Raw genomic sequence first — 11,035 nt, forward strand, 5'->3', positions numbered from 1 at the left:
AGTCTCCAATTTATGCCCTCAATTTGGCTAATCTAGCTTTATTTCATTAAACCCCATATCAAATTGGTTAGAATTCTATCCTGTCACCCTAGAATCCCTAATGTACACCCATCAAATCCTATTTCCCTAAGTTGTATTGCCCTAATGACTCATCTTTCGTAGCCACTCGCATAATGAGAGTATTATATGTTGTTTATCCATCGCACTAACGAGTCTTAATGGGTCACAACAAATTTTAACAGGTTATATGTCCACTACAACAACTAAATTAAGTATAAAAATATACTCATCACATGAAATTAAAGATCAATTCAAAGCATTCGCAACCCTACTAATCTAACCTATCCATCACAAGAGAAATGTATAAGAAATCTACTCACTACAAATGTTAAACACCAAAAAAAACTTTATTCAGTCCAAGCAAATTAACCAAATAGGTATATACAACAACAATCAGATAATATTACACACAATAAGAATACCATATATGTGCTTGAGCGCCATGTTCTTTGTCTGCATCAAAAAGCTTAGGCGCCAAGTACCTGGCGCCATGATGTTCTTGCAACACCTTGGCGCCCAAAAGTGGGCTTCTATGCGCTAGGCCATAATCAACGCTTTTGCTCCATTTGGTTCAATTTCCCTCCAAATCAGTCCAAATTCATTCCATTTTTTCTACCTGCTATACCTGCATCATAAACAGAAAAATACCTTACATTAAAGTGCAGTTTCATTAAAAAAAATGTGTAAAATAAAAAAGAAATTAAGTATATCCAAGGACATATCATGCAATGAGTCACCACTATCATCAAACCACCATTGTGTTGGATCGTTATCATCGGGATTACCAACATTGGGCCACCATTGTGCTTAACCAATGTCATTTGGCCATTGCCATGATGCACCACCACTATCGGGCCACCATCACGCTAAACCACTATTGTCAGGATGCAGCTATACTAAAGCACTATCGTCATGTTGCCATACTTCTAAACCATTATCAATGGGTTGACACAGTTGTTAAGACAATAACACTTGACAACTACCATTATTGGAACACAATCACCCAACTATTGTCATTCTTGAACATCATCAGTGTAGTCCAGCCTCCACTATTTTTCTGTTTTCAGGTCCACAGTTGTTCGATAATCATCATTCTAGGACTTCAAGTCTTGATCATCTCTAAACCCTATCTGCCCCTATCTGCCTGATGAAGGTAGTCAACTCATTTTCAAAGGGAAGACAGTTGCCTTATCATAAGACTATGAGCCTTAATCACCTCCAAACCCAATTTTTTTGATATAGTCATTCAAAACCTTTTTCAAGTTAAGATAGTTACCTCTTCATAAGAATACAAGTTTGGATCACCGCCAACACAGTCTATCAAATGAGGTAAATCAACACCTTTTTTAAGGTAGCATATTTTCCTTGACGCAGCACTATATGCCTCGATCGCCTGCAACCCAGTCTATCTGATGAGGCATGTTGACACTTTTTTGAGGTAAGACAATTGCCTCATCTTAAAACTATGAGCTTTGATCGCTTCTAAATAGGATAGTTCATTGAGGTTGTTCAACATTTTTTTTAAGGGAAGGCAATTGCCTCATTGGAGGACTAGAGAACTTGATCTCCTCCAAACTACATCTATTTTGATAAGATTGATAAACACCTTTTTTATGATAAAAAAGTTATCTCATTGTAGAATTAATGGCCTGGATGCCTCCAACCCGTTATGTTTAATGAGCCTGGTTAACACGTTTTTCAATTAAAGACAGTTGCCTCGACATAGGTCTACTTACCTTGATCGCCTCAAACTCGGTATATATAATGACGTCGATCATCACATTTTTCAAGGGAAGATAGTTGCATCATCATGGAGTATGAGCCTTAATCACCTCCAAGATATGCTTGACGAGATTAGACAACACCTTTTTCAAGGAAAATTCTTGCCTCAGCGTAGGATCATGGGTATTCACCTCCTTTAAGTTCAATCCACCCAACAAAAATAGGAAACCCTTTTAATTTACAAGGGAAAGCTAAAGCTTCATCATTTCGAATACAAGCTAGAGGGAGGAAAGGTATGCCTTCCAATACTCCTCAAGGTGGCGTATGTAAAGGTCCAAGCAAGTAAAAAAATATGGGTGAAATTTTGAAGGAAAAGATTCAAACTTTTTAACGAATCTCATTTTAATTAGCTTCGTATATAATTTTTATTTTAAAAATAGTGCAAAAGGGGAAAACTTCTAAAAAAATAGGAAACCCCCAAAATCACCGATTACCTCACAAGATGCGGGCGTGCACACGCTCATCACTGTCATTCCGGCACGAGGCGGCACATCCACTAGATTGCAGGCACAAGCATGTGCTCCACTGGCACTCAAGCATGTGCGTGTGTGAAACATTGGCATGCAGGCACCTGCTGCATCATTGGCTTGTAAGTGGGCACAAGGACGTCGCTAGCAAGTCTAGACGAACACCATCCCGCTAGCGATGTTAGCCCGCCTAACCCATTTTTAGCATATTTTTGATTAATTTAACACTTTTTAAAATTTTAGAGCTAGATTGACCCATATAAATAAATATTTAGAGAACTATTTTGATACTTTACCCTTCCTATGGCTGAGTTGGAAACTGTGGCATTGTCTCCAACAAAGCAACACCACATCTATAGATAGCTTTACTTGGAAACCATTCAAATTTTATCCGGTTGGGTTATGCCACGTCTACGATGGCATCACAGCGACCACGTGCCACAATTGCGTCCTTCCATGTTTGTCTATGAACATTCACAGAGAAGACATTACTGGGGCTGTTTATTGGTTTTCCTCTTCACACATAATTTCTTCAGTTTCAAGGCAGCAGCAAGGTAGTGGAACGGTAAGCATGGGCATGAGGGCCCTTCCTCTCTCCTCTTCCAATAACTGCTTTCCCCCGTTGATAGGTTTGTCCTCCAAAACCATAGCCATTAGATGCAACAGAGCTACCATTAGAGCTGGAGGGATCTGGGCTACGGCTGAGCAGAAGGGGGAGGAAGGCGAGCTGAAAATAAGCAAGCCTTCTCTGTTTAGCAGCATCACAGAGGCTCTAGATTTCTCCCAGGCCAGATCCTCTCAAGATGCCCAGCTTATTGAAGATGCGAAGGAGGCCACCAAATCTGGAGGCAAGATGAACCGAGAGCAGGTATTAAGGATTGGTTGATGTTTCATTATTGCTTTGATTGGTTGTTTTATGTTGCAACTCTACTAAGAACTAGGAGTGTATCTCTGTTTAGTATGGCGCCCTTCGGAGGAAGATTGGCGGCACGTACAAGGATTTCTTCAAATCTTATGTTGATGGTGAGCTTGTTTGTTATGATTATGTTTTTTAAGCTTGGGGGACACGGGCCATCTTACAAGAGGCTCATCTTCGTTGTGAAAAAGTAGATTGAGAGGAATCCTGAGCAATGAAGTTGTTGGGAAAAGATAAATTGTGGAGCAAATATTCAGCAGAAAGTTTTATTTCTTTTTCATCACTCTAAATTTAAATTTACATTTATCCTAAATTCTTCTAAGCGAGTTGACTAAACAGACAATTAATCTAATTCATGGATAAACAAATCTTATAAAAGCTTGGAACAAACTTACCTATTTACTGCAAACTCGTTAAACTGCTTGTTGAAACTCACAGTTGAAGGCCAATATGTGGAAGAAGGCTGGGTGGACAAGACATGCAAGATTTGCAAGACAGATACCAGAGGAGAGCCAAGGCAAGTTGACAGGTTCGGAAAATATGTTCATGTGGCATGCTTGGGGAAATCCAAATCCAACAACTTTTTCTTCAAGCTCTTCTCAAGATGAGGCTTTCATGTTATTCATTGCACCGCTCCTTTACAAAACATATGATTTTGTTGCTTTAGGATACATATTACATTTGTTGTTTAAGACGGGCTATTACTCTACTTTTGATAGCTTCAAAAAGTCATTTAAATTTTATTGTATTTCAATCAGGTGATACTACATAGATGTCCTATTCCTTCATTTTCATCTAAGGAGTATTACTGCTTATATTGTCTTGATCCATACAAACTGAGGTGAAAAAATAAATAAATAAAATCTAGGAAAATTTACATACTAAACACACAATTCTAATGTATTTACATATTTGATACGAAGAGTTTGATATGCACATTGGTAACACTTTAATTTCATAGTCACATCAAAATCTATGCAAAAAAAAGTGTCATTCGCTTAAAAAGAAGTTAGTAATAAAGATATTTTTGATATGATGTCAAAGATTTAAGCGTTATGTATGTAAACATCAAACTCTAGGTGTTATACTTTAATTATATAAAAAAGCTAAGAGTACTAATCAAAATGCTGATATTACAAATTTTCTGTAGTTCTCATGTTTTCTTTCACATGGGAAAGGTCTACAAGAACTACTTCCACATCCTAAATCACTATATATATATATATTATATATATATATATTCTAACCGATATAAATAGCTTTTCTTAAGAGCCTATCCTGCATGGATAAACCTTGCAACGGTTGATATGGCTGCCAATACTAAACCCTGGCATAACTGTAAACCCAACATCTAATCTCAGCTCTTCAGTTGGCATTACCTGATGACTTATGTTGACCACACTTTCCATATACCTTTTAGAAAACTTTGTCCCTCTCTCGCAAAAGAAGATCTCAGCTTTTGGAATGAAGGAATGTGCAATAATCTGTAGAGCCCAAACCCTTCTCGCCATTTTCACAAACCCTTCATAAAACGGCGTTCTTGGATGCCAACCACTTAGCACGAAAGATCTCTGATCCAAATTCTCAAAGAATGAGGCCTCCAACTTCAAAGGAACTGCCTCTAAATACCTGGATCGACAAAACCTCCCGAATCCAGAATCTGGTTCTTGCATCAGAGCTTCAAAGGGGTCTGCAAAGCGCATAATCTTTTCGAAGTTATACGGATTGAAGCATTCATCAAGCGTGCAGGTGAGCATTTTCTGGGAGAGAAAAGCCTCGAACGCAAATTTCTTGTGAGATCTTTCCGCATAGGAGATTGAGTTGAAGATAGCATTAGCGGCTAGATCGAGATCCCATCCAGATGCCTTCATTAAGTGAATCAGCAGCTTTGTGAAATCATGAATTGATTTAGATGCCAACATGAAGACTTTGGAAAACAATTGAGGCGTCCAATCCTGGTTGGTTCGAAACAGTTCCACATCAGGCAAATGTGTCTTGCTGATCAAATTTTCCAGCTCTTCATTTCTTTGAATCACCAACTTAATCTTTGACCTCAGCTTTTGTATATCAGAATCCTTGGCCATCGATGCACATTTCTGTAACTGTTCAAGCTTCTTTTGTTCCTCAAGCTCCGCATGGAGAGATGGCAAAGCTGCTGTCCTGTTTCCGTGAAATTCTGTATAAGAACTCTCCAGTTCGGAAATCGAGTGTAGTTCAGATTCTACAAGCTGATATGCAGCTCGGATTTTTTGGGACTCGTAGGGGATGTGAGCTTGCTGAAGCTGAACATAAGCAGATTTGAGAGCAGAGACGGAATCAAAAAGCTTTGAAAGAATGACTTCTTCGGAATCTTCTGGACCTGCAAAGTGGACATATTTCAAAGGATGGGGATGGATTTTACGATCTCGGCTATCATCAAAGCAACCAACGCCTCCATCTTCAGAGCTCTCATTTTCGGGATCCTGAATTAGTTTAGGGTTTTCTCCAGAGGAGAAAAATCCAGCGGATCTCGGCTTACGCAGCCTTGAGAAATGATCGAAGATACTGGAGTTGTTCCTTGAAGCTTGAAAAGTGAACTCCATGTTTCGAGATTAAAAATACGTATATTACAGCATAAAAGATGAGAATATTTTGAAACTCTGTGTTCATGAATTTCAATGACCTTATGGTTCATTCCATGCCAGAGAAAGCGAGATCTAGGTTTCGAGCTTGGCGCATGTCGAAGAATGGAAGCGGAAGATTCAGCATTTCGGACTAGGAAATGTTTAGGCGGCCATCCGTTCTGAAGAACCAACGGAAGTCGCACCATTTAAAGTCCATATCCTCATAAGAAAATTTTATTATTTTGGCTTTCAAAAATTATAATACACTTGAATTTATAAAATTTGAAAATAAAACAACCACCTCCAAAACGTGGCTAAAATAAAAATTATTAAAACCTAGAAATTTAATTATTTTTCACTATATTAATGCAAGAAAGAGAAATTGGAGACACATATGTAATGTTTATTTATGTTGAATCTAAAATTGTCTGTAAATCATACTCATAAATAGAGCATAAATATGGAGCGAGAGGTGAACAATAGTTAGTAGTGATGTTTCTTCATGAAATGGATTCTCCCTATTTATAGAGGAGGTAGTACAATAGTGATATTATATTTTTACTCCCATTTGAAGAGGATCTGTATTGGAGTTTTTTTGGTATTATGCGGAGGTCCTTTGGCACAGTAGGTTAAGCTTAGATGACTTGAATCAACAACGTTAGCTTGGTTAGCTTAGACTAGTCAGTAAGGTTTGGTGGGTTGATCCAGCCTTATTAACTATCTTCAATCCCTAGTGAGGAGTCTTCGGGTCTCTGTACGATGGTTGAAGTTGCTTTGCGGGACTAGCTCTTCTATTGGGTTGGCTTTTCGACAACTGATTGCTCAGGCTCTCACCTCGTTTCTTGTCGGATTGCTTACACTTATATCACCCATTCATCTTATTATCCTCCCTTTGGCTCGGTCGATTTTTGTCTAGTTCTCTTGGCTCGGATGGCTTGGCTCGTTCAATCAGTTGGCATATACAATTGAACTCCTTAACAACCAACAAGCTTTATGTTCCAATTCTACTTGTTGCTTACAAGCTTCATCAACTATGAGCCTATATGGAGACATTCTAATGGATATTTTTTATGTAGTTCTGTAGGCCCATAATGCATCATTTAATTTCAAAAACCAATCTTTCCTATTAGGTTTGATAGTTTTTGTCGAGATCATCTTAATCTAATAATTAGAAACTTTCGCTAAACCACTAGTTTGGGGATGATATGTTGTGGCGATCCGATGTTTAATTCCATATTCAGTAAATAATGCCTTGTTGACCTCTTTTTTGGTAATGTCAAAATTCTTCTCTTAGAGTTTGGGATCTAGCCATAGGGATTTTTTAATGACTATCTTAGGAGACTAGTGAGGATACCCACCCCACCTAGAAATTCAAGACATTTCTTAACTCTTTTTAAAGCCTCATATGGGTGGTTCCAAGTCCTCAACTCTTAGTTGAGATGACTAGGGCTAATATGTGGAGACTCAAATACGAGTTCTCATAGGATCACAAGGCCTTAGGGAAACCCTTTGTGACTTGCGCATTCATATACACCACATACACTATAATATACACACTACAATTCACATAGATATTAAATACATCACCACAATTTGAAGCAAATTATGAACTCTCTTATGAAGGCTCACATGGGTGATCTTAGACCCTCACCATTTGGTTGCGTGCTTGGTGACCAACTTGTTGAAACTTAAAGCATGGGTTCCTATAGTACCACCAAACCCTAAAGGTGCCTTATACCCCATCCACTCATCATAACCCTAATTTACCCACATCCATCTAAAATTAACTCAAACTACCCAAAATTATACCAAAACCCTCAAAATACCACAAAATCACCAAAATGGCCAGAATACCCCTAAATTCCAAAAATTAACCAAAATTGCCAAAATTTTGAAAATTTTCTCAAAATTGTTCCAATTTTCTCAAAATTACCCTAAAATTGTCAAATAATTCAAAATGCCCAAAATTGCTCAATTTACCCCAAATTCTTTCCAGCTCCACTAAATTTCAAATTCAAACCTAATCTCACCAAATTTCAAGCCCAAAGTCAACCACCAAATTCTCCAAACTCCACTAAATTTATCAAATTCCCCAAAATTTCCCGAAATTGAGCATTCATATTAAACCTAAAAGTCACCATGTCTTAAGTCCTAAATTTCATTGCAATGAGTAATGACTTCATAAAATTCTTCACAATTAATTTCTAAAGAAAGCCATGATCAATTTCAAAGGCCCAAATCCAAGCCCAAATTCAATTTCTCTTAACTCATCCTAAAAGGCCCACCTACCTAAGCCCAACTTTTAATCTCTTTCAAAATCTATAGCACACATGACATGAAATTCTCTCTCCATCCATTTGATTAAAATCAAATGCTAAATTCTAAAATTAATGATTGAAATTAATGGCTTCATGACAACTCATAAATTTCCTATTTCTTTCTAAATTCCCTCTCCATGAAAATACCCAAGCCATATGCAAGCCATGAGCTCTCCTCCAAGCCACAATTGAGCCATGAAAAGTCCACCATGCCTTAAATGGAAAAAGTGGATGTTCTTTAATGATTCCCTCAAAGTGCTTAACCAGTCTAATGTTTCACTTAAACCTAAAGTTAATCTAAATTCAAATGATGGGGACTTAGCCAAACCAATTCAGGTGATCACCATCAACCTTAGCCACCATGGGAAGTGAGCCAAATCAATTGCCATGAACCTAGCCTAAGTCAAACCCAAACCAAGCCTAAACCCCTTTCCACTTTGATTAAACACCCTTACTGATGCTTGGACACAATTTTCTTCACAAATTTCCACCCTTGGCCTCCCACAGTGAGATGATGACCTCCCATGGTCTGACTGGCCAACCTAGCCACCTGAAAACCTAAGGTCGAGAGGCACCACCATGGTCAAACTCAAAATTTCACCTATCCAATGTGGCTAGCTTCAATTGAACACTAGCCCCTGTCTTTCCTGCACATAAGCGCCACCTTAGAGCCCCTTGATTTGGCTAATTGATCACCATGGTCGGGCCTATAAATAGACCACCCCTCTGTCAAAATCACTCCACACTCTTCCTAAACTCACACGAAGCAGCTCATCCCCATCATTCCTAAGTCCTAAGTCTTTAAACCAACCACAAAAATTTAATTTCTCTATTGAAATCAAGAGAATCTTGGTCATTTCATCAACTCCCTTAAAACTATAAATTGATCATTCCAAAAGCTTCCCCAAACCTCAAAACTACTTCCCTAATTAAAATACCCATTTCCCAAAGCCTCTAACATAGCTTAAGACAAAGCCTAATCCACCATTTGGACGAATTCATACTTAGACTCAACCACAGAGCAAACAACACTTGGAGCTTCATGGGACCAAGGCAAATCTTCTCAACCCATCCAATTGAGGTCTCGTCTCTTGGAGAAAGGTATATCTCAAAAGCTCCTATTTTGGCCTTTGTTTGGTCTTTTATGAAGAGAATAAACAATCCATGTATACCTAGCTATGTAGATATGTTCACCTCACTTAGATGAAGGTGTAGGAACTAACCTCATGCAATTTGGTTAAGTATTGAGAGAGATCTTAGCATTTGTATTTTCTCATTATTTCACCAATTATCCACTAAAATAATTATATAAAATAAAATAAATACAAAATCAAGTTTGGTGTACTCGCTAAAGTCAGAGGCACTTGAAAAAAATAAAATTGAAGTTAAAATAAAAATTATATTTTTTAAAGTATTTTTCCAATTAAAAAAAACTAAAAATAATCACAAAAATATTAATATATTTCAAAATGTCACAAAATATTTCCTGGTTAAAGAGAGCAACTTTGAAGTCCTTTCATAAATTTTGAAAAACATAAAAATGTATTTTGACTTTTTAAATATATTTTCCTATAATTTTTGTTTATAATAATTTGAAAAAATAAAATAAAAATAAAAAAAAATATAAAATCAAGTTCTTTGAGTTAAATGAAATTAGGGAGATTAAAGAAAAATAAAAAAGATCATTTTTAAAATAAAAATATATTTTATATTTATTTATTAATAAAATCAAATAAAAAATTCATTAAACTTTAAATGAAATTCAAAAAAACATGAAAATTGGTTTAAGCGGCCTCTTACTTTTAGCAACAACATAAAATTTTCCTAAGGACAAAGAACATACACTGGATAATTAAATTAATTTACTTTTGAAATTCATAATTAAGGATTAAAATAATTATAAAAAAATAAAAAATCATAAAAAATAATTTCTCATCTAATATCTTAATTAGTCTATGAGTAAAAGGCCAGCAAAGTTTCATGGTCATTGGTATCAAAATGAAAGAGTTATGAAGTACAAAACTCTAAGGGTATAGTTGTAATTTAGGAATTTTACACCTCAAACCTAATTTAATCAAAATTTTCAGGATAAACCTGAGGGAAGGGTATCAAATTAAAACGATTAGCTTAATGAGGTGATTGAAACACAAATGGAAAATGGGGTATTAATCAATTCACAACACTTTAATTGAATTTTTATGTATAGGAAGAAATGAGAACTTGGATGATCCAAGCGTGAGGAGTATGAATTAGGAGGTCAATAAATTACTGATTTGAACCCCCCAATTAATGGTTAAACATAATTTAATCTTTGATTTAAGATCAAATGCCTTTTTACCAAACTTTTTTAAAATTAAAAATCTACCCTTAGACCTTAAGGAGCTCAGAGGTGAATTAGGATTAATCCAATATTATCCGGGGAACAGTTGAAGAGAAAATATAGGTGATAATGAAGCATCTTAGAACACTGCAAGCTCAAATCCAATTGAAGGACAAGAGTTTAAAATTCCCTAATAGTCAAACATGCCTTTAGAGGTGCTTACTTATATAACTCTTAGCATGACATTAAGTGAATAATCATTTGTCCTACTCTTGGACTAATTAAGATATCAGGATTACACTGAGCATATTTGTAGCCTAAAAGACTCTTAATATAATTGGAATGATTCATGTAACGTCATGGTAATACCTAATGAATTTTAAATAGTCCATGGGGTTTTAAACTTGTTCAGGGTCATTGATCCTCAATAACTGCTTATATACAACAGTATAACAATGACTTTAATTATAATTTTCACTTAAATTTCCTTACTTTGCAGCAGAACCAAAAAATTGATTCTGAAGAAAATAAGAATTTAACTCTTTAAAATATATATATATATATATATA

At 36.2% G+C, this 11,035-nt stretch overlaps 2 protein-coding genes across 2 annotated transcripts; one reads left to right on the forward strand and one right to left on the reverse strand.

Annotated features, from left to right (window-relative positions):
* Window positions 1-591: 591 nt before the first annotated feature.
* Window positions 592-6,019, reverse strand: LOC110037801. Its single transcript, XM_020742517.1, has 2 exons — window positions 4,605-6,019; window positions 592-685 (listed from the first exon to the last, which is right to left on the reverse strand). The coding sequence occupies exons 1-2, from the start codon at window positions 5,805-5,807 to the stop codon at window positions 680-682; spliced, it is 1,209 nt and encodes a 402-aa protein (XP_020598176.1). The 5' UTR covers window positions 5,808-6,019; the 3' UTR covers window positions 592-679.
* On the forward strand, window positions 2,641-3,992 carry LOC110037802. Its single transcript, XM_020742518.1, has 3 exons — window positions 2,641-3,177; window positions 3,269-3,332; window positions 3,664-3,992. Exons 1-3 carry the CDS (start codon window positions 2,776-2,778, stop codon window positions 3,831-3,833), a joined length of 636 nt encoding a protein of 211 aa, XP_020598177.1. The 5' UTR covers window positions 2,641-2,775; the 3' UTR covers window positions 3,834-3,992.
* Window positions 6,020-11,035: the final 5,016 nt, after the last annotated feature.

This window comes from Phalaenopsis equestris, unplaced genomic scaffold (assembly GCF_001263595.1).
Source record: "Phalaenopsis equestris unplaced genomic scaffold, ASM126359v1 Scaffold225266, whole genome shotgun sequence".
Classification (NCBI taxonomy): domain Eukaryota; kingdom Viridiplantae; phylum Streptophyta; class Magnoliopsida; order Asparagales; family Orchidaceae; genus Phalaenopsis; species Phalaenopsis equestris.

Excerpts from the sequence above, each read along its gene's own strand:
- LOC110037802 (XM_020742518.1), top strand. The coding sequence starts at position 2,776 with ATGAACATTCACAGAGAAGACATTACTGGGGCTGTTTATTGGTTTTCC. Across the intron at positions 3,178-3,268 it reads GCAAGATGAACCGAGAGCAG|TATGGCGCCCTTCGGAGGAA; the intron begins GTATTAAGGATT and ends ATCTCTGTTTAG. Across the intron at positions 3,333-3,663 it reads CTTCAAATCTTATGTTGATG|TTGAAGGCCAATATGTGGAA; the intron begins GTGAGCTTGTTT and ends TGAAACTCACAG.
- LOC110037801 (XM_020742517.1), bottom strand. The coding sequence starts at position 5,807 with ATGGAGTTCACTTTTCAAGCTTCAAGGAACAACTCCAGTATCTTCGAT.